The 22,906-nt window shown below is 36.2% G+C and overlaps 1 protein-coding gene across 33 annotated transcripts in view; it reads right to left on the bottom strand.

The window, feature by feature from the left end:
- Positions 1 to 22,906, bottom strand: part of EPB41 (erythrocyte membrane protein band 4.1) — a 158,874-nt gene that overhangs the window by 63,734 nt on the left and 72,234 nt on the right. For 31 of the 33 annotated variants that reach the window (XM_039334329.1, XM_039334332.1, XM_039334330.1 and 28 more), the window contains exons 2-5: positions 9,812 to 10,268; positions 8,245 to 8,475; positions 5,281 to 5,385; positions 4,573 to 4,615 (exon numbers count right to left, since the gene is read on the bottom strand). In XM_039334329.1, coding sequence (XP_039190263.1) covers positions 4,573 to 4,615; positions 5,281 to 5,385; positions 8,245 to 8,475; positions 9,812 to 10,264 — 832 coding nt within the window. In that variant the 5' untranslated portion in view covers positions 10,265 to 10,268. The remainder of the gene's footprint in view (positions 1 to 4,572; positions 4,616 to 5,280; positions 5,386 to 8,244; positions 8,476 to 9,811; positions 10,269 to 22,906) is intronic. The other 2 variants (XM_039334341.1, XM_039334344.1) reach the window with 1 other exon arrangement.

The following is a 22,906-nucleotide window of genomic DNA, read 5'->3' as shown; positions in this document are numbered from 1 at the left end:
CACATCTGCCATGTATTCCAGTGCGGCCCTTAGTTTAGTGACATCCTGGTGAACCCTTACTTCGTCTGGGGATATTCTGGCCTGTAATTCCCTGAGCCAGATTAATGCGATTCTGGCGAAGAAGGAGTTAGATGTTGAGGCTCTTATAGCCCAAGCCGATGCCTGATGGGTCCTTTTGAGGGAAATCTCAGACTTCTTGTCCTCAGCCTTAAGGGCCTCCGACATATCTCCTGGGATTTTGGTGTCTCACAGTATGGGGGCGAGAGCCTCATCTACACCCGGAACTTCGAGGACATCGTTGAGGGAAGGGACCATATCTAAGACCTTACAATCTAATCCCCCAAGAGCAGAGAAACTTCCAGAGATCCCCACTGATCCTGAATGGATTTGAGAAACATGGGGGGACAAGGTATCTGTAGGTTCTTCTTGACCGGTTCCAGAAACAGTGGGTCAGAACTCTGTCCAGAGTCCTGATCCGTTGTCTGTGGTTTCACCGGTTCAATTTTCCCGGTGACATAGGCCTTTTGTAAAAGAGAATAGAAGGAATTTGGATTAAACACCCCTACCATAGGAGTGGCCTCCAACTGAATGTCTTCCCCGTCTGACCACATGCCTTCTTCCAGTATCTGTGCGGAATAATCTGTTATCTCGCTCCCTTCAGACTGAGGTGGAGAACCGTGATCTGAGATCACAAACTCCCTGGGATGCATAGTTTCCGTGGGCATAGGGGGGTTTGATGGTCCTTGGACCGGAATGGCCCTCCCTGAAGCCGCCATCACCTGAGCCACTGCCTGTGAGATCATGGCTTGGAACTGGACAGTAAATGAAGGATGTTCGGGCCCTGAAGACTCGCCGCCATCGGCATGAAAGATGCTGATGGGATTGGGGGAGGGACGACTGTAGTAACCTCCCCGAGATCCACAAGACACTGAGGAAGGTCCTGGCTCAGCAGCTGGAATTGAATCTTGGACCTGTAATCTCAATTCTCGTTCAAAGAGGGACAGATGGTCCCGTTCATATCCCAGCAAAGAACCCTGGTCCAGGGTCTGCTCGGGAGACCAAGCCCGTGTAAAAGGGGAAGGCCGATGCTCCCCTGATGTTTTGCAAGAGGAGGGGAGGAGATAAGCTGTGTCTCTCCTGCCTGTCACTGGGCTTTGGAGAATTGTTGCTCCAGGGCCCTATGTCTGCTATCTGCTTGCTTGTCATCGGCCTTAGAGGTCCGTTTGACCTTGGCCTTGGCTTTTGCAGGTGTATCTTGACTGGATGGCTTGCGTTTTACATTTCCACTGGAGGTGGAAGCCTGTGAAACGGTGTTATCCGCCATATTGAAATAAACAATAGGAAAGAAACAACAGGTGTTCACCAGGAGATCCCTGAATCGGGCCTGTACTGCAGTAGAAGAAAAGGCAGGTTTTCACCAGGAGATCCCTGGATCAGTCCTGTTCTGCAGGAGAAGAAAGGGCAGGTTTTCACCAGGAAATCCCTGGATCGGCCCTTGGTCTGCAGGAGAAAGGAAGGCCACGGCCCACCTGGGTGGTACAGGTCTGCACGAGGGTCTGTGAGGTCCGGCCCACCATTAAGCACAGAGTCACTACGCGATATAAGCCGCGCTACGCTCAGGGGCTGTCCTCCCCATTCAATTTTTCAGGCCCACTGTAATAGAGAGACAATTTGGCCAAAAAAGTATCAAATGTCAATTAAAGATAAGTCTATATATGAATATATATATATATATATATATATATATATATATATATATATATATATATATATATATATATCTTGTTTATTTTAATTCTGTTTTATTTTAATTAATTTTCAATTTATTTATTTATTTATTTATTTTGGCCCTCGTGACTCACTTAGTGATGGCTAGGACAGTAAGTGCCAACCACTATGCAGACAGCGGAAAACAGGCAAGGCAAGCAGCAGTCCAATCTGTTGGCACTGGATATTTGAAAGGTACTGGTAAGTCACACAGTCTGGAATATTACTAGATAAAATGGAGTGAGAGCCTCAAGGTATTTTCCCTATGTCCACTAGGTAACCTAAGATGGCTCCTATTAAGCAGCTGAAGCACGAGGTAATGAAGACCTAAAAGAGTGTAATTAGAACTCCTATTTCCCCCCCATGTAGGGAGAATCACCAAATAAGTAAGTTGCTTTGTGACTGAAAAGGCTGTAATTAGGTCAAAGCAGTCAATTTAATGTGTGTGATTGGGTGGAGCCCAAAATGGCGGCCGCAACAATCTAATGAGAGATAAAACAAGCTGAGAGAAAAGATCCTGGTAATAAGTTCTTCTAGTCAAACAGTTCACCTGTGAGTTTTTTGGGTAATTTACAGCTGACAATCAACAGTAACAAAGAAGTACTTGAGTAATGTGAGGATCGAGACTTCTAGAGGCTCAAAATGGCACCCGCAGGTTGTTTGAATTGGTAATGAACCCAGGAAGGTGATTGAGAGTTTTCAGCCAAAAACTAATAGTTTAAAGCTTTGTATTCACAGTGAAGATCCTGGGAGGGGGTGGGGGGGTGGATTGTAATGAGGAGGCAGCTGTCTGTAATGAGCTGTCTGCCTCTGAAAAACTCAACAGAGAAGGGAATTGATTAAAGAGAGAAGAAATGGTGCAGCACTGAGCCCAGAGCTGAAGCAATTCCCCCCCCCCCCAAAGAAGGAAAAAAAAGGTAGAGAATCCACAATGGCAATAACTACCTTTCTGAATCTAAATTGGGAGCCAAATTCTCACGTCTCTTCAGGCTGAGACCAAACGAAACTGAGGCATGGTCAGACCCTGCAGAGGCGTGGCAACTTTGATTGTTTGGTCTGATTGGGCTAGAAGACTAAATCAACCCATCTGTGGATTCTACATTCCTTTACATGCTGGAGAACAATCTGTCATCACCTAGGATTGATCTCTCAAATTTCTGAATGGGAGGTGAGCATCTTCATCTTTAGGCCACCACTCATCTCGGGGGCTGAAACTGTATTATTTGCTCAGAAAGGGAAGGAAAACTCCTTGGTCAGAAGAAAAAAAAATGGTCACAGCTAATCAAAGCTGCAAAGTCAAAGACCCCTGGTATATTATGACAAATTGTTCCTACAACGATGCCACCCAAATGCAGTCTATTTCCTTCAATACCTGCATATAATATCTGCAAGCCTTGTATTATGATCCTCACGCTGACACCTACATGATGGATGTGGCTTTATCCCTCTACCCCAGTGGCCCCCAGTAATATGTAAGGAAGTAAAAAATATTATTAATCAACTTAAGTGTAGTAAAGCTCTGGGTTGTAATTGTATTCCTTCCAAGTTAATTAAATATAACTCTGATGGGCACCAGTACTGGCCTCTCTCTTTTCATACATTAACTACACAGCTAAGATGCCAGAGAACTGAGAGTAGCAATAATTGTTTCCTTATGTAAAAAGCGTGACAAGAGTGACTCACCTAATTATAGGTTAATTAGCCTATTGAATATCAATAGCAAATTATATGCTAGGTGTCTATACACCAGAGTTTGTATCTGGATAATAAATGAGGAAATAATTGATCCCAAGCAAGTAGGGTGCCAAACAGGACTGTCTATTACAGACCACTGTTGTAAGTACTAGTTAATATATAAATCCAAGCTTATACGTTCAAAATGTATGATAAATACAAATTTTTAGTTTCCTTCAATAAAATGCAGGTATAAAGCTGGCACAGCAATAATGTGTACTGATAGAAATCCAGCTTTGCGCATGGAAACCATGGCTTGGTGCACCTAAAGTTAGAGTTCTAATACTTCATGCTCTAGGCGTGTTCTAAACTATATTTCTTCTACTTTCTTTGGACACGCTCACAGCTCACATGCCAAGATAGAATGAGAGCAAGTTCTGACTGAGCTCCTGCTTCGTGTCTGCAAGCCAGCCCCTCCAATTTGTGACACCTTTACTGTTGCATTCACACAATAAGCTAAGCCAACAATAAACAAACCAGGTATATTGTGATGGGTGAATCCAGTGACAAAGCTACAAATGCACTGTGAGACCTCACGGTTTATTATAGCTGCAAGTTAATTAAAGATGTAATCTCCTAAGTGATTTAAATACTGAATCATTATTATGCACCTTTTATTAGGAAGGAAGGAAGGAAGGAAGGAAGGAAGGAAGGAAGGAAGGAAGGAAGGAAGGAAGGAAGGAAGGAAGGAAGGAAGGAAGGAAGGAAGGAAGGATAAAAATAGATTAAATTCTATTTTAGGCTTTAGTGAATCTTTAACTACAAGCATGAATTGGACTACTTTATCCTTCAATAATTTTCAAAAAGTTTAATTCCAACTCAATGATGCAATTATATTCCTATACAATTAACATACCTGGAGAAATAAGCTACTGTACTTGATAAACTACAAAGCAGATCTTACTAATATATTTGCAAATTCCTTTCATCATTTTTTGATGACTCTATGGATGATCCATAGGCATTTCACCCTGAACCTTTTTAATAGCTACTTGTTTGAGGAATCTGATATCAGTTGTCTTTTTATTTATACATATCTACCATTGTATTAAAAAGCCTTAATCCACTTACCATGAACCTGCTTTTTTATTTCTTTGGCAGCATCCAACCATGTCTACAAGAAAACAGTAAATATTTATCATCTGAAATGTTGAAAAATAACATCATGTGAAAATATATTATTGCTGCATTAATACAGCACAAAGCTAGCATAATAATAGAATAAAATTACAAATATTACTAACATTTTAACATAGTCAAGCTATTGACATAACTCCTGATGATCTTAAATGATCTTCTAATAATAAAGTGAAAAATAAACAATAAAATAAAAAAATACACAGACATACTATCAATATTAATTATTGCAGAATTCCAATTTTACAAGCCTGGAAATTTTTGGACAGTTTTCAAGTTGAAAGCAAAACACAACTACCAACTCCCTCCTCCCCAATTATATAAGCTCTCTATCTATATATGTAGATATAGTATGTGCATGTACATTGGCCTGCTCAGAAATTTCAGAAGCCATTGGACACAGGTGCTGTCCATGGTACTGATCTATCCAGAAGATCTTCTACTAGTATGTGCAGCAGTATGCAGTTTAGTACCTTTCTGTGTTAGAGCCAATTTCTACAAATTTAGCAATGTCAGGTTGCATGCACTTTATTATCTGTTCTCCCAATAAAATTCAGTTCTTCTCCACCATTCCACCAAATGTAAGCAAATTAATTTCCCCCAATGACCTACTAAGAACATTTTTGTGTATAGTTTTCTTACTTTTGATATTGGGGTATCCCATATGGCCAGTCCAAAATAGTCCTCTTCCAAAAGGTTGAGATGATCACATACTTTCTTAAGAAGATCTTGTCCTTTGGCATGTTTCTGTAGAAGAATACAAATAGTTTTTTCTATATAGAATTACAGATAATTATAGTAAAGGTTTATTTTTAGCTTTGGTCCTAGGTGGGGGACATAAATAAATGAATAAATAAATATTTCATGAATGGGCATACAAGCATATCATAAATGGGCATAGAAGCATACTTGAGAATCAAGTCTTTCTTTGATAAAAGCTGTTCATCATTTACTATCTATACTCTCTTCCCTGGGATAGTTCTTTAAAGTATTGGAAGGTTACAGTCATGTTTCCTCTTAAACTCCTCTTCTTTAGAGGGGAGAAAGGGGAGGAGAGTGGTGAAGGAAAGAGAAGAGGAGAGGAAGAAGAGGGAAGTAGGGAAGAGAAGAAAGGGAGAAAGAAGGTAGAGAAGAAGGAGTGTGGATACAGTGAAAGGGGAAATGGGCGAGCAACACCAAAAGTCATGTGTATGTATTTATTTCATTTTATTAAAAGTATCTTATATATGAATGTAAAAAGAATGTATGTTAACATCTGATAAATATCATGGTATATGTATTGGGGAGATTTTGGAAAAATAAAAAATTATTATAAAAAAAGTCTCCTCTTCTTTAAACTAAACATATCCAATTCTTATGATATAGTGTCTAAGCTTGTCACTATCTTTGCTGCTTTTCTCTGTATTCTAGTTCCTTAGCATTCATCTTGCCTTGTAGTGACAAAAAATTAAAGCAGTAATTTAAATGCAGTCTGACCACGTCAAAGTTACGGGAATGATAATTCCATCTATACTACACTGGTGCAGTCTAACCAGTGTAATGCAGAGTGGAATAATCAATTCTATTATCTTGACATTATAATTCTGTTAATGCCATGAAAGACTGCATGGGTCTTTTGGCTCATGCTTAATTTATGGTCTATCAAGACATTCAAATCCTGCTCACAAATACTATTGCTTGGCCAAGTACCACCCATTTTGTACCTGTTTTCTTTACTTAGTGTTCAGAACCTTACATTTTTCATCACTAAACAGCATTTTGTTAGATAGGGCCCAATATTCAAGTGTATAGTTCCTTCTGAACCTTGATGCTATCTTCTGAAATGTTAGCAATTCTCCTAACTTCGCATACCTTTCTTCACATGTTATGTACAGATATTTAACCAATTATGAATCTTGCAGTGAGTTACCCTGTGATAAGATAGGCAGCCAATATATATATCGTTAATGTTATTAAATGCCTTACTGAACTCTAAGCACACTCCATCTATAGGTAGTCCGCATTGAACAACCACTTGTTCAATGACCATTCAAAGTTATGATGACATTGAACAAGGGTCATTTATGGCAGGTCCTCATAGTTGCAACCAGGCTGCCACAGTGTTCCAGTGGTCATGGAATAATTTGGGCAGTTGCAACCTACTCGCAGTTATGATGATCACACCATCCCACAGTCATGGGATAAGCAGTGATTATCTTCATTACTAACGTCTAAGAAGCAGTCATTGGAGAAGCCATCAGGACGTTACAAATGGCAAGCATATGACCCCAGGATGCTGCAATTCTGCAGGAGTCACCTAACAATGGCAACTGGGACTGCCACAACCACCGCTGTAAACTGGCAAGACAAATAAAAATTATTTGGCATAGCCTATTTTTAACAAACCCATGGAAGTTCTAGTGGTCACCATCCACTTGATACTAAAAAATTAGTTAAATGGACAGAACAACAGATAGTTGAATTATGGCTGGTTTATTTCATCTGTATTTCTCCACAATTTCATAAACCTGATTTTGGCTGATGGGCAAACTGAAAGTTTCCACTACAGTCTAAAGATTATAAATCAATACAGGAGCATTCCTTGAGGCACTGATGGGCGAGTGTTTTTTTTTTTCTTCAAGCATCAGCAAGCTTTTGCTTCCCAGCCCACAAATAGATGTCAGGCTGAAAGGATATAAAAAGCTGCTTTATATCATCAGCCTGTTGTCTTCTCTGCTAGTAGCAGTTCTCCAAGGACTTCAACCTAGGATCTTTAATCAAAGATGATACATATGGAATGCAAGGCAGTGAAATCACTATTTTACCACTGAGCCTCCCATATGAAAAAAGAATCTCCAAATTAGCATTTTTGTTCAACTTCCATTCTCTACATGTAGAATTAAAGATTACACTTCAAAGGTACACACACATAAAGTAACCACAGGGTAAAATAATATTAATAGCAATATTTTTAATACCACTATATAATAATGTAACATTCATACACTAACTAAAACATATAAAGTCAATTAAAACAATGATTTTGCTCAATCAGCTATAGAAATACAGAAAACTTGGCCATAAATATGCATTTAGATTTAATTAGTGACTCAAAATATCAATGAACTTTTAAAAAGAACAGTAATACTTAATTCCCAGCCTGTGCAACAGTCAAACAAAAGGGACACGGTAGTGTATCATATGCAACTTCTGTTATCCATAGCTTTAAAGGTGCAACAACTATGTTTTTAGCAAGGCTCAAAGATGTCTGTAGTATGTTCCAATCAGTTCCTCCCATACCAATATCAAGTCTCTTTGCCTTACACACAATGTCATTCATTCCCGATAACATATTAAACATAAAAAGCCACTGATTGCTAAAAAAAATTAACCAGATTCCTGGGGCCAATTAGAAAGTAGTGGCTCCTCCAAATAGTTATTTTATCAGTGCAATTTTTTAAAAAATGAACTTTGTAATTTAAAGATAGGGTGGATTTGTTTAGGCTACTATAGGGAAAAATAGGGTGTTATATCATTTCAAAAAGATCAGGCCAATCACATTCTCCTCCCCCCCTCCATAATAGTTACAATTCAGAATAACAATTCGTAATATATAAATATACTTACATCCACAGAACACTCAAAAATTGTATCATCCAGTAAGGTAATCTTGCAATGCATGCTATTTCGGGGTCTTTTTACAGTTTTGGAAGCACTCTTTAATTCTTTTTCCACCTTTCCCCTGTTTTCTTTCTTTTCACCTGTATTGGAACACTCCACCTGTTCTTTTTCCTTAATTTCAAGATTTATGTCCTCTGGATCTTGGTCCTGATCTTCTCTCCTATCCTCTTGAGCAGGCTGAAATCATTAAAATATTCTAACATAAATAAAATATTTTCCTATGTGTTTATATTTGTATTTTATAAATCTTTATTACTTAAAATACTTGATAAGTAAAACATTTTAAAACCAGGAAACTCTTTAGCTGATTGGTGTGTGTGTGTGTGTGTGTGTGTCAGAATCCAATTATATTTCATCTCTAGTTATCAGCTATGGAAAACCCCATTTCTGCCCTCTCTGGATTCTGTCATACGATGAAGGGGAAGGGGGGTGAACAAAGGGGTTTTATGGCCCTCACTTCCTTCGGTACAACTTCAAAGGGATTGAATGTGGATACCACCAAAAGGACTAAATCATAACAATGGGGCCATCAGCTTTCATCTACTCCTCTCTGAAGTCTCCCTTCCACTGGCAGTGAGGAAAAAGGAGGTGGAAATGTAACGCCTGGGATTGTCACTGGAAAGATGGTGGGGTGGGGTTGCTGGGGACCCCTTAAAACCTTGAACTGTAGGGCTTGGGCCTAGGTCCTGTCTAGAACGCCTGCAACCATTTTCTCTTAATAAAGGATGCCTGTTGGAAGAAATATTCCAAGAGTTCTGTCTTCTTAAGATGTAAAGTGGGGTGGGTCCTTACAGTGTGTATTAAACTTAAATGCCATTATATAGCTTTTCCAATATAATTTAAAATGTAACAAAATACCTTGTTCCATAAATTATACCTTAAAGATGTGAAACATTTCACAACTTGAACCTAAACAAACTTCTTCAAAATAAAGTTGTAAAATATGGACTAATTATTTTACAAATGTACATGCTGCCTACTGCCAAATGGCTCTAAGTGGCACCCACATAATTTTTATGCTGCTGCTTTATGGTAAAAAACATAAAGCAGCGGCATAAAAAGTATCTAAAATCCCTATGCAAATGAGCAGCATGCCTCAACTCCAAAGGCAGTTTGTTTTCAATTATGGCTCGATCGTTGGAAAAGCAGACATTTTGTGGATGTTAGACATGTTAAAGCCAGAATTTAAGACAGGATGGGGACAACTGCAAGTATCTTTGACATAAGCTTTCTGAGGCTTTGTACACCCTGAATTGGGACTGGAAGGCCCTGTTAATTCCTTGAATTGGAATTGGAAGGCAGTACAGCAGTTTCAATATTAGTGTAATAGAGCATTTATATTTTCCTGGGAATAAAACCCATGAAAGTCCACATAAAAATACATTCTGTTTTGTTTATATTAAACTAAATTACTAAATAAACTATATTAAATTAAAGTCGTATGAATAATATTAAGAGGAATCTCCCTAGAAATCTAAGCAGCTGGAAAATACTACGTTTACATGATATTTACCTGAGTTTCTGCACTGCTGAGTGAGTGAAGATCTAAAGATGGATCAGTCCTAAGTTCAGGTTCAGGAGCTGCTATTGGGGCTTTCAGCAAAATCTCTTCATCGAGATCAACTTCTATATCAGTCTCTTTCTGGTGTTCTTCACCAGGTTCTTTTGTTCCTGCCCCGTTGCCTTCTTCTTCTGATACCTGAGATTTGGGCCTCTTGAGGAGTGATGAAAATAAGCGTGACAGGCCACGAGTTTCAGAACTGCATTCTTTGTTCCTACTCTGATCCTCTCGGGTGGGTGTGTCACCATTAGATGCTTTCAGCTTCTTCTTGGATGGATTATCCCCCTCAGGTGCTTTCTCCAGAAGAGATTCCTGGGGACCAGTTTCAGCAACCACCTCCTCCTCTTTTGGGAGCTGCTGTTTAGGAGTCTCAGAATCTGCCACTAAACTCTTTTCAGTTGTCATGTTTCTAGTGGCAGAAAAAAAAAATTAAATTGAAGACATGAAATATTAATACAAAGCCACATTTTATGTTAATAAATATCTACCTCATTTTTCTTAATCCAAAAAAAATATTAACATTTATAATTCATAAAATTTCTTTTCCAATGCATCATTTCAGTAAGTTGAAGTGTGCTGTATATTTTTTAATGTACTAGATGTGAATTCTTTGTAATTACAATATTCAGTTTATCAGGTACAAAAAATAAAATCCAATGCAAAATTTTAAAACTGAAGACTTAAGCAAGATTGCCGAAATTAACTTTGAGAACTTCGTTGTGTACTATATGGATTACTCTCAAGGCTTTCTGAATGCGTCTTACTTATAAAACAAAACAACAGTCTACTTGAAAATGGTTCACTAACACCTAGGGCAGAGGTAGGCAACCTTGGATCTTTTATGACTCGTGGACTTCAACTCCCAGAATTACAGAGCTAGCATGGGTGGCTCAGGAATTCTGGGAGTTGAAGTCCACGAGTCATAAAAGAACCAAGATTACCTACCCCTGATCTATGGGAATGAGTATATTAACAGTACAATGAAGAGCCATAATCAAAGGCGTGTAAATTGGGTGTTTCTATATTACAAGGCCCACTATTTCTTGTCACAGAGAGAATTCCTCAGAAGACAACTTAATGCACTTGGATTCCCTATTTATATACAATCTGAAAACTACTGAATGATGTTACCAATAATAAAATCAGGTTTGGGTGGTAATGTTATACAATAAAAGTCAGTTACATATATTCTGTCCATCTTATTTCTGCCATCACTTTCCTCTTCCTGCTAACTTTGATAGAGGAGAAAATCCAAGATAATTATGTCTCTGGAAGAAATCAATATATCAATATATCTAAAAGAACAAGAATATATCAATATATATATCAATATATCTAAAAGAACAAGAAATGCAGCTTTCCTTCATCGTCTTTCCTAATAGACTCAAATACATTAGGTAGATGGGGAGAAATTATAATAATTGATATTATTTAAAAAAAATCATACTCAAGCTTCAAGTCCAAATCAAAATGTGATATGAAAACACAACAGAATCCAGAAAGTGAAAGGAGAGTAGCCATTTGCGAATAAACAAATGCAAAACAAGTTTATCAAACCTGGGAAAGTATTATTAGAGTTCATCAAAACAGGTAATCAATGACTTAAGAATTATATTCAGTAATTTACTGTATTTGTCCAGGGAGAAAGTAAGGAAAACTATTTCTACTGATTAGATGAATAGCAGGTAAGCAACAACATATTATTTCCACAATACTTTATTCTGAGAAATCGTCCCTCAAAACAAGGGCATATCAACCTGGCTGCCTCTTTGCTTTAGTACAGTGGTTCTCAACCTGTGGGTCGGGACCCCATTTGGGGTCGAACGACCATTGCACAGGGGTCGCCAAACAAGGCTGTCCGCCATTTTTTCCCTCTTTTCTTTGGCCACGCCCCTGGCACCCAGTGATGTATAAGTGGTTCGGGGTCACCACAACATGGGGAACTGTATTATGGGGTCGCGGCATTAGAAAGGTTGAGAACCACTGCTTTAGTATCTTGTTCTGGAGGTTAGAATGAGACATCAGGTGTTCTTTCACTTCCACATCTTAGTCTGTAGACTCTTAAAAATCTCCTAAAAAGATTAAGCATTATATTGGCCTCTGCAGCTACTAAAGTGGAATTACATGGACACCTTTACTATGTGTCATAAGTGGTCTAGACCTGCCTAGAAAACATTTTTTGGATCAAAGCTATTAAGGCAGAAGGCAGAAATTGGTTCCACAAAACAGGAGAGAAAATATCTGAATACATTCTATCAACTACTCTATATCTCATTTTGTTCTACAGAAGAGCTTCAAACAAAAAAAGCTAAATAAAATATACAAAGCTAAAAAATATAACCCCTTTTTTTCCCTTTACAAAACAATGTATGCCTTTAAGCAATGTAATTTTATCCCATCATACTGAGCGCTACTAAAATCTAATGAGCTTTACAATACTGCCTACATAAAACTATACATATTTCAGGGGAGAGAAGAAAACAGATTTTCTGTTGGAAAGCGGCTAGTTTATCAAGTGATACCATGTTTAGCATAACTACCATATATTCCGGCGTATAAGACGACTTTTGAGAGCGTCGAAACCAGCCTCCGAACTTGGGGGTCGTCTTATACGCCAAGTCATCTTATACGCCAGAAATAACGTAGTTTCTGGCGTATAAGACGACTTTCTAGGCATGCGACTCGGCATCGATCGTCTTATACGCCGGAAATACCAGTAGTTTCCGGTGTATAAGATGACTTTCTAGGCATGTGACTCGGCGTCGATCGTTTTGTGACTCGGCGTCGATCGTCTTGCGACCCGGCGTCAAACTAGGGGTCGTCTTATACACCGGGTCGCCCTAAACGCCGGAATATATGGTATATAGAAAAATAAGGTTATATGTAAATTACAGTAATCACCTATATAAAATATTTAAAGATTTTATGAGTTTCACAAATATTAGTTCAATAATGATCACAGCTGTCATGTAATGTAGTCCAAATTTCAATCCTGAACTGGACCTGAGAAAACTTTTCTACAGATGTGGCACAAAATAGCTCCATGTGCATCTAACTAAACTATTGCCACTTAAGTAGGGGTAAAATGTACATTTTCAAATTTTATATTTTAGCCTTGAAATCAGTAGACATATTTTTTTGATTACTGTAAAAGCATACTTGATATAACGCATCTGGAGGACTTACTACACAATACATTGCAGATTTCAATTCCAATGTCCTAAAACTATTTCAAATAAAAATGTTTGCAATTTGATTCTTCAGACCAGTAAAATTCTAACCGCATCCAATTGCATCAGTTGCCAATGTTAATTTTCCTATGTTATAATTAAATAATCTATCTGTGATTTCCATAAAAAGTGGTTTGAAAGTAATATAGAACTATAATAGTATAGAATAAATGCTGTTTGTTTATACTTTAGAAATTACACAGGAATGTAGAAGCCAAAAACCATTTCTGGAATACTATCCTGTGTAACACAACCATAGTTGTAAAGCTGACTCCTTCCCTTTCACCTTGTGTTTAATACAAATATGTTTATATTCTGCAAAAAGAATGGGGAAAAACTGAGTTATACTTTGGGCTATATGCCAAAACAACTTGGGAGAATACCAGCCAAAATAGAACATTTTTACAAATCCTTCTACCACTCAAACTTTGAAGTGGAGAACCAGATACCGTATATTCCGGCGTATAGGGCGACCCGGCGTATAAGACGACTCCCTAGTTCGACGCCGGGTCGCAAGATGATCAACACTGAGTCGCAAGACCATCAACGCTGAGTCGCATGCCTAGAAAGTCATCTTATACGCCGGAAACTACCCGTATTTCCGGCGTATACGACGATCGACGCCGAGTCACATGCCTAGAAAGTCGTCTTATACGCCGGAAACTACGTTATTTCTGGCGTATAAGATCATCGACGCCGAGTCGCATGCTTAGAAAGTCGTCTTATACGCCAGAAACTACCTTATTTCCGGCGTATAAGACGACTTGGCGTATAAGACGACCCCCGAGTTCGGAGGCTGTTTCGACGCTCTCAAAAGTCGTCTTATACGCCGGAATATACGGTATATGCTTACGTGCAGCTACAGCCATAATTGTTTTTTTAAAAAAGTAAACAACATAATCCCCAGGAGGGGGGATATTTCCCATTTTAAATATGGACACAAGACAACAATGTTTGTTTGCAGAGTTGTTTATAGTGATATATTAGTGAGATATATGTATCTTTCAAACAAATTCCACCTAAGGTTTCAGTTAACTGAATGAATGTCTCCATGGTTTACTGTGAATTACATTACATCACAACATTTTCCAAATAAACATAAGGAAAAATCCTGAAAGATACAGAGAGAGGCATGCACAACTATTTTACTACAGGTATTTGACTTACAACAGATCATTTAGTGACCAATGGTACTGAAAAGTGGCCTTAACCATTTTTCACACTTATGACCACTGCATCATTCCCATGGTCATGTGATTTACGTTCAGATGCTTGACAACTGGTTCATATTTATGATAGTTGCAGTGTTCTGGGTTCATGTGATTACTTTTTCTAAACTTCTGACAAGCAAAGTCAATGGGGAAGCTGCAGTGATTCACTTAACCAATGTGGCAAAGAAAAGTCATAAATGGGGTAAAACTCACCTAACAAATTTCTTAGCAACATAAATTTTACGCTCAATTGTGGTCGTAAGTCAAGGACTACCTGCATATCCTTATTGTACTCTTTTCTGAACTTTAAACCTCCTAAACCATATCAAAGGGCTCTTTTCTTTTCTATTTTGAAATTAAAAGAAGATAAAAAGTTACTTTTCAGATTTCTAAAATGGGAAATAATTTTAATTAAATTATGGAATGAATGATGCTAATGTAAAGAGGTGGAAAGCAAATTGCTCTTAAATCTGAAGAAATATTTTTGCTCTATTTGTGGTGTTTCACTCCAACATCAGTCAAGTCCCCTATTAATAATATTAATTAATATAATTATAGCTCAGTCTGGAATAAATTCTCTTAGATACTATATTCATGCCACACTAATAGCCAAGATGCTAGGTTTTGATAGTGTAAACTTTGGTTTGATGGATGTTGGCCACTGTAGTATATTTCTCTTCTTACCATTCTTCTGAATTTTCCATTTTGAGATTTTTTTTTAATGCAAACAAGGTTAATTAAGAATGTCTCTCCAAGACAGAGGTACTTCTCCTCTAATCTGGATACTATTAAAAATTTCCTTTAATGGTTCTATCATCTCTTCAGATAATATTTTATAATAAATTGCTGTTAATCCATCTGTACCAGGAGCCTTACCCACTTTTAACTGTTTAATTGCCAAAATAATTTCCTCAGAAGTAATTAAACAATTCATCTCATTTCGTTGTTCATTTGAAAGTCTAGGAAAATGTGCTGCCTGTAGGTACTTATCTATATTTAAAGTTTGTATATTTTCACTAGCGTATAATTTTGTATAAAAATCTAAAAAACTCTTTTTAATCAACTTTTGTTGATATACCTCTTTACCTTTATATTCTATTTTCTCTATAATACGTGATTTCTGTTTCTTCCGTAATTGATAAGCCAACCACCTACCAGGCCTGTTTGCATTACAAAACGTGTTATGTTTCATATAACGCAAATTAGTTGCGGTCTGATCAGCCATTAACATATTAAATTGCTCTTTCAACATATTTATAGAAACCTTTAATCTATTATCCAATGGGTTCAAAATAAAAGCCTTCTCCTTCGATTTAATCTCTTCTTCCAACTCTTTACGTTTTTGCATCTGCTTACGCCTATGTCCATTATTCATATGAATCAAACCCCTCTCATATAAGCTTTACTGGCATCCCAAACCATTGCCATCGAGGTACCTTTATGCATATTCAAAACAAAAAATTCCTTCAAATATTCTCTACATTTCTGCAAAAGCCCCTCATATCTGAATAAATTTTCATTCAGTCTCCAAGATCTTCTATTCCCATCTTCAGCAAATAACTCCAACCATACAGGACTATGATCCGACAATGTTCTAGGAAAGATCTTAGCATTCTTGACCCTGGAGAAAAGATCAGTAGTAATTAAAAAAAAAATCAATTCTGGAGAACAATTGATGCCTATCCGGAAAAAAAAGTAAAATCTCTGTCCTCCGTATTCCGTTCTCGCCAAATGTCTCTAAGTTCCAAATCATCTTTCAGATCAAAAAAAGCTTTAGACAATTTAGAGTGATTGGAAGTTTTGAAAGATCGCTTCTTGTCTTTACTTGAATCCAAAACACCATTCCAATCACCCATCATAATAACAGATTTATAATCCAACTGAGTTAGCTTATGATGTAACAATCTGTAAAACTTTTATATCACTGATTCCAAAGGAGGATCAAGACCTTACCCAGCCTAAGAATTATAGACCTATATCGCTTTTGAATACAGACTATAAGATTTTCTTGAAAATATTGGCAAATAGATTAATGCAAATTTTGAAGCAAATGATTCATAGTGATCAGTCTGGATTTATAACTGGAAGATATATGAAATATAATGTAAGACAAATTGTTAATTTAATTGAGTATTTGGTTAAGAACAAGCAAGTCCCTGCAGCATTGATATTTTTGGATGCTGAAAAAGCTTTTGATCAGTTGAATTGGCAATTTTTATTGAAAGTTGTTGATAAAATGAATTTTGGGGATACATTTTTATATTCTCTTAGGGCTATATACCAACAACAATCGGCACAAATCATAATTAATGGGGGATTAACAGAGGCATTTAAAATTGAAAAGGGTACAAGACAGGGATGTCCATTGTTGTTTGTTTTAACAATGGAGATTTTACTGATTAAAATTCGTGAATCAACTATAATAAAGGGAATAAAAATAAAAAAGAATGATTATAAGTTGAGAGCTTTTGCGGATGACTTGGTTGTGACACTATCTCAACCAATTCAATTGGTTATAGACTTGATGGAAATTATAACTCAGTATGGGAAAGTTTCTGGTTTTAAGGTAAATAATAAGACTAAAATATTATCTAAAAATATGATTATGAAGGAAAAGGAAATGTTAGTTAAATTGACAGGTTTTGAAATAGTGAAAAAGGTTAAATATTTGGGAATATGTATTACAGCCTCTAATGTAAAATTGTATAAAAATAATTATGAGATATTATGGTTAAAAGTACAAAAGGACTTAAACAATTGGAAAAAATTACAATTATCCTTGTTGAGGAAAATTTCAGCTGTTAAAATGAATGTTCTACCAAAGTTTCTTTTTTTGTTTCAAATGATACCTATTTTAAACAAAGATGCCAATTTGGATGAATGGCAGAAGGATATTAATACATTTATTTGGGCGGGGAAAAAACCAAGAATTAAATTTAAGATCTTACAAGACGCACGGGAAAGAGGACTTAAGGCGCCTAATTTGAAATTATACTATGATTTATTATACTATGATGCGGTGGTTTTAACACTGGTTAGTGATTGGCTTAATTTAACAAATAAAAGTATACTTCACCTTGAGGGATGGGATTTATTATATGGGTGGCATGCATATTTAATTTATAACAAAAAGTTGACCAGGCTTTTAAATCTCATATTTTAAGAAGTGCTTTATTGCATGTCTGGAAGAAGTATTATTATAGGTTAAATTATAAAATACCAATCTGGGGGATTCCTGGACACGTGATAGAGGGGGTATCTATGGGTGTGAATTTGGATAGGATTTCTTATAAGGAATTACTTAGATTGGTAGGGAATGATTGGCAATTAAAACTGTCAGTTGAGTTAAAGCAAGAAAATATTGTACAGTCTTGGTTTCAGTATAATCAATTGTTGGTTAGGTGGAAGTTAGATCAAAAGGTTGGTATTACCCTAATGGATGAGAATTTGGTAAAACAGATTAAAGATCAAAATTGAGCGCATATAAAGAGAATTTATAATGCTTTAATAGAATTGGATTCGGAAAGGGATTTAGTTAAAGATTGTATGGTAAAATGGGCCCAAAATATTCAAGAACTGATTCCATTGGATATTTGGGAGGTAATTTGGGTTAGAAATGTAAAATTTACCCAGGCCCAAAATTTAAGAGAAAATTTTTACAAAATGTTTTATAGATAGCATCTGGATCCTAAAAAGTTGTCTTGTATGTATCCCAATTTACAGCCCAAATGTTGGAGATGTAGTAGCTTGGATGCTACTTATTTTCATATCTGGTGGACTTGTAGAAATATAAAAGGTTTTGGGATTAAGATTTGGTGGAACATTCAAAAGATTTTTAGGAGAAACATAAAGTTTACCCCACAATTATTTTTATTGGGTGTTATTGTAGATTGTGATGCTAAAGAAATTAATTTGATGTTGAACTTAATAACAGCTGCAAGGTTATTGGTAGGGCAATGTTGGAAGAAGGACTGCTTGCCTACTATAGAAGAATGGACGCTTAAAAGTGTCAAATTTAGCAGAAATGGTGAAAATTTCTGCTTACTTGAAGGATCATTTACAAGAAAGATACATTTCGGTCTGGAGAAGATGGATAGATTATATTCAGAATAAATATGGGACTAAAAAGTTCCATTTAGTTTATGAGTAAATTTTAGAGTATTATTATTAATAGTTTATTATAGTTGAATTTTTATTAGTTTTATTATTATTTTTAGTATTAGTATTGTTTAACAATTTGGATATTGTATTGTTTAATAATATTGACTTGTTTATATTATGTTTATTTTTAATTTGTTTATACTTATGTTAAAAGGGAGTTAAAGCGCATTATGGACTTGGTTATTTATATAGTTGGTTAATGTTAGTTAGAGTTTGATTATTATATTTGCAACCCTGTACTCAGCTCTGGGAAGTGGGGGAGGGAGGGGGGGTTTAGGGTGGGTGGGTTTTGGGGTGTATACTGTAATTTTTATAAAACTTTTCAATAAAAAAAGAATGTCTCAATAAAACACTGGCTCCCGCCAGTTACTCTATTACATTTCATTCATTATATATTACAAATACTCATCTATCAAATATTGAACATTTCCGATAGTATAATATTGCATATTTAATATAGTAACATATAATGAAGAGTGTTTTTACTACTGTACAGATCTATTCAAGAAAATAAAAAAGATTATGTGGTTCTTAAAAGATAAAAAAATTGCTTATCAAAAGTAATCCAATCAGAATTGAGCCATTTTATATTCAATAGCACAAACTGCACCATACTTGTGATTTTTCTCTAGCTATGCTACAATGAAAGCAGCTTCATCTGTTGTCTAGTTGTCACTCAAGTTAATTGACTTAAACGTTTTCTAGTGAATTAAGATTCAGAATGTTCAGAGTAACAGAGTGGGAAGGGACCTTGGAAGTCTTCTAGTCCAATCCCCTGCTCAAGCAAGAGACCCTATATCATTCCAGACACATGGCTGTCCAGTCAATTCTTCTCCAGTGAGGATCACAAGGGTTTTGATGTTTATATCTATAAATATTCATAAACAAATGTTATGTTTAGCTAAGGCAATTTGTTTTCTTTTCATCAGAAAACTGCAGATTTGGAAAACTGGCCTCTGAGTATTAAACATGACAGTTAATGTAGCAAAGACAACAGGAAGTAAAAATATGCCTAACCTTTGAAATGTTAGACCACACCTGTTTCTGATGAAGCAACACAATTACGTTTATCTCTGAAGCTGATAATTCACAAAGAAAATGTTCAATAGTAATACAAAGATTTTTTTTTCTTCCGATTGTATCCGATTCTTGGAGACTGGACAAGTTCCTGTGGTTTTCTTGGCGAGGTTTTTAAGAAGCAGTTTGCCTCTTTCTTAGTCTTGAGAAAATGACTAGCCCAAAGTTGTTGGCTTTGTGTCTAAGGCGGAACTAGAACTCACATCTCCCAGTTTCTAGCCTGATGCCTTAACCACAACATTAAACTAGCTCTCTATAAAGATTTAATCAATGTATTTATAGAACACAAAATCATTTCTATTATTCATTTATCAGGTTCTATTAAACACTTATTTATAGTGATTTAGTATCTAATATAACACTTAGAGAGGCTATGTGAACACTATTTGTGAAATTCCCCGCTGGCTTCCAATAAGCAAAGTTAATGGCAGGAGCAGGATTCACTTAACAATTCACCTAGCAACTGCACTGATTCATTTAACAATTGTGTCAAAAGGGTTATAAAATCAGGCACAACTCACTTAACAATTGCTTTGCTTAGCAACAAAAATTCTGGTCCCAACTGTATTTCCTAGAATATAGTTTTGAAATCTTAACCTTATAATGACTAGGCAGTTAACCTACAAGCATAAAATATAGACAAATGATCAACACACAAACAAGATTAATTGCTAATAGCAAGACTATTAGTTTTGTATTACACAAAAAGGGCTGTAATTTGGCAGAGATATACAGTAGTCTATGAAACAGAGATATTAACCCCTGAACTGTATAAGCTTTTAAGATAACTGAAAAGACAAGTAGTCCTCTAGTCCTACAAAAAGTGGGACTAGAAAATTTGTTGTTAAGCAATGCAGTTGCTAAGCAAGCATCATGTGACTGCAGCAGATACAAATGGAGATCATGTGAACCCAGGACGCTGCAACTATCATAAATGCAAGTTGGTTGTCAAGCATCCAGTCCCAATCACATAACTGCAGGGATGCTGCAACGGTTGTATGTCACTTATTTCAGCGCTATTTTAACTTTGAACAATTGCTAGATGAATGATTTGTAAGTTAAGTACTACTTGTTAAGTGGTTTAGCACTGATAAAATTATTGTATCAATGGTCTGAGCCATTCAGTTATCCCTCCCATTTCATAACAAAGCATTAATGTTAATTAAATAATTTTTCCAAGAACTACTTTCTATAATTCAGTTTTTTAAAATCTTCTACCATTTCTTATGGTGATAGCTCATAGTTTAAACAAGGGGCCAGTATTCACTAACCTTTCTAATATAAATATTAGATATCATTTTTATCCATTTTAATAACATTTGCATAATCAAGGAGATATTTGGGTTATGTTTAAAGTTTGCTCCTGATATCATAGAAAAGAATTTAAACAGTTGTGGAAGATGCTGTAAGCCAGACAGAGTTGCTTGCAATAAGTAACAAGTTTAATAAAGAAACTTCACAGCTCAGAACCCTTTTCTTCAGCAAGCTCTTAAGTACACAAATGATGATGATCATGGTGTTACCCATTTTAATAACATTTGCATAATCAAGGAGATATTTGGGTTATGTTTAAAGTTTGCTCCTGATATCATAGAAAAGAATTTATACGGTTGCAGGAGATGCCCATTTAGTCTTGTCCGACTCTTGGTAATTTTATGAATCAGGCCTCTTCGTATAAGTTTATTTTGAGAATATACTTGAAAATCTCAGTGCCAGCATCCCAAAATGACAAACATAAAGATGTTCTAGACTAAATTTACTTCCTCTCTTTATCACTTTGCTTCCTGATAACACAGTATCTTATTTTTAAGGGGAGAACTGAATTATATTCTGCCTTTCATTTTGCCAGAGGGCCATATGATTATGAATAATTAAAAATTCATTTAACAATAACCTTGTATGAAAGAAATTCAGAATATATAGTTTTAAGAGCTTTACAAACAAAACCTCTCTCTGCTTATTTATAAATTATGATACACGTGCCGGCAGTTTGACACCTCTGCTCTAGTACTAGAGATCTTACAAACTGTTTGCTCAGAAAGCTGTTTTAACATTACTGCTTCTTTTAGACAGGTAGCCCATCAGCTCTCCAAAGACTTGATAAGAAATACATACATTGAAGGAAAAACGCATGTGCTAAGAATAATGCATGAGGCAGTGGCAGCATCATGTGAAACATGTAAGTTAACTCTCAGACAAGTTGCACTGAAGTATATGAGTAAGTGTATGCCTGAAACATTCCAATGCCCCTGACCACAATCTGAGTAAGGCACTCATCAAAAAAACTGGTGACTTAAATTCAATATTACTTCCTTCAAATTGCTAATGTGATGTATCAAAAAGTTAATATAAATCCACAACTACAATCTAGTAATTAAAAACATGGGGCCAATACAAGATATATGAAAATATGTAAAGGTAGTCCTCAACCTACAACCATTTGTTTAATGACCATTCAAAGTTAAAATAGCACTGAAAAGTGTCTTATGACCATTTTTTATACTGACAACCACTGCTGCATTCCCAAGGTCACATGATCAAAATTTAGATGCTTGGCAACTGACATATATTTATGATGGTTGCAGAGTTATATGAGCACCTTTTACAACCTTCTGACAAACAAAATTAATGGGGAAGCCAGATTTACTTTAACAACTGTGTTATTAACTAGTTAACACCTGTACAAGAAAGAAATGGGAAACATTCACTTAACAATTTTCTTGCTTAGCAATTTTCTTGCTTAGTTGAGGACAACCTATATTAAAGGTGTAACTGGACACCCTTTCTAAAAGGAGCTGGCAAGTAGTATGTTCCTAAGGGCAGCAAATACTTTAAAAATTACAACAAATACATTCAATCAAATAACTGTCAACCAGTACCAAAGTGTAAATATTGGAGTGACTTGATCATTGTATTCTGCTCCAGTTAGAAAGCCAGTTTGTAGCAATTGAAGTTTTCAGATGCTCTCCAAATTATCTACTGTAACACACTGAAATAGTCAAGATATGTTATTAGAGCATGAATAAATGCAACTAAGTTGTATTTCATAGTAGTAAAATTAATCATCTGTTAACATTAAATGCTATCAAGTCCAAGTCTATCATTTGTGTCTTTGGCAAAGAATTTTAAGTAGCTCTCATTATCCTGGAAGATATGATTTTTTTTTTCATATTGCTGCCTCTGAATTTGGAATACCCTAGTACAGGAGTGTCAAACTGCCGGCCCACGGGCCAGATGCATCATGGTGAAACCGTGATCACCCATTGCCGAAAATGCAAAAAAAGTCATGATACATCACGACACGTCACATGACATTGCGAGTTTGACATCCTTGCCCTAGTACCTTACAGTAAGAAAAAAAGTATTTT

This window comes from Crotalus tigris, unplaced genomic scaffold (genome assembly GCF_016545835.1).
Source record: "Crotalus tigris isolate CLP2741 ecotype Arizona unplaced genomic scaffold, ASM1654583v1 scf7180000017628.32516253702:7417878, whole genome shotgun sequence".
Lineage (NCBI taxonomy): Eukaryota > Metazoa > Chordata > Lepidosauria > Squamata > Viperidae > Crotalus > Crotalus tigris.
This window is presented reverse-complemented; position numbering and strand designations above follow the sequence as displayed.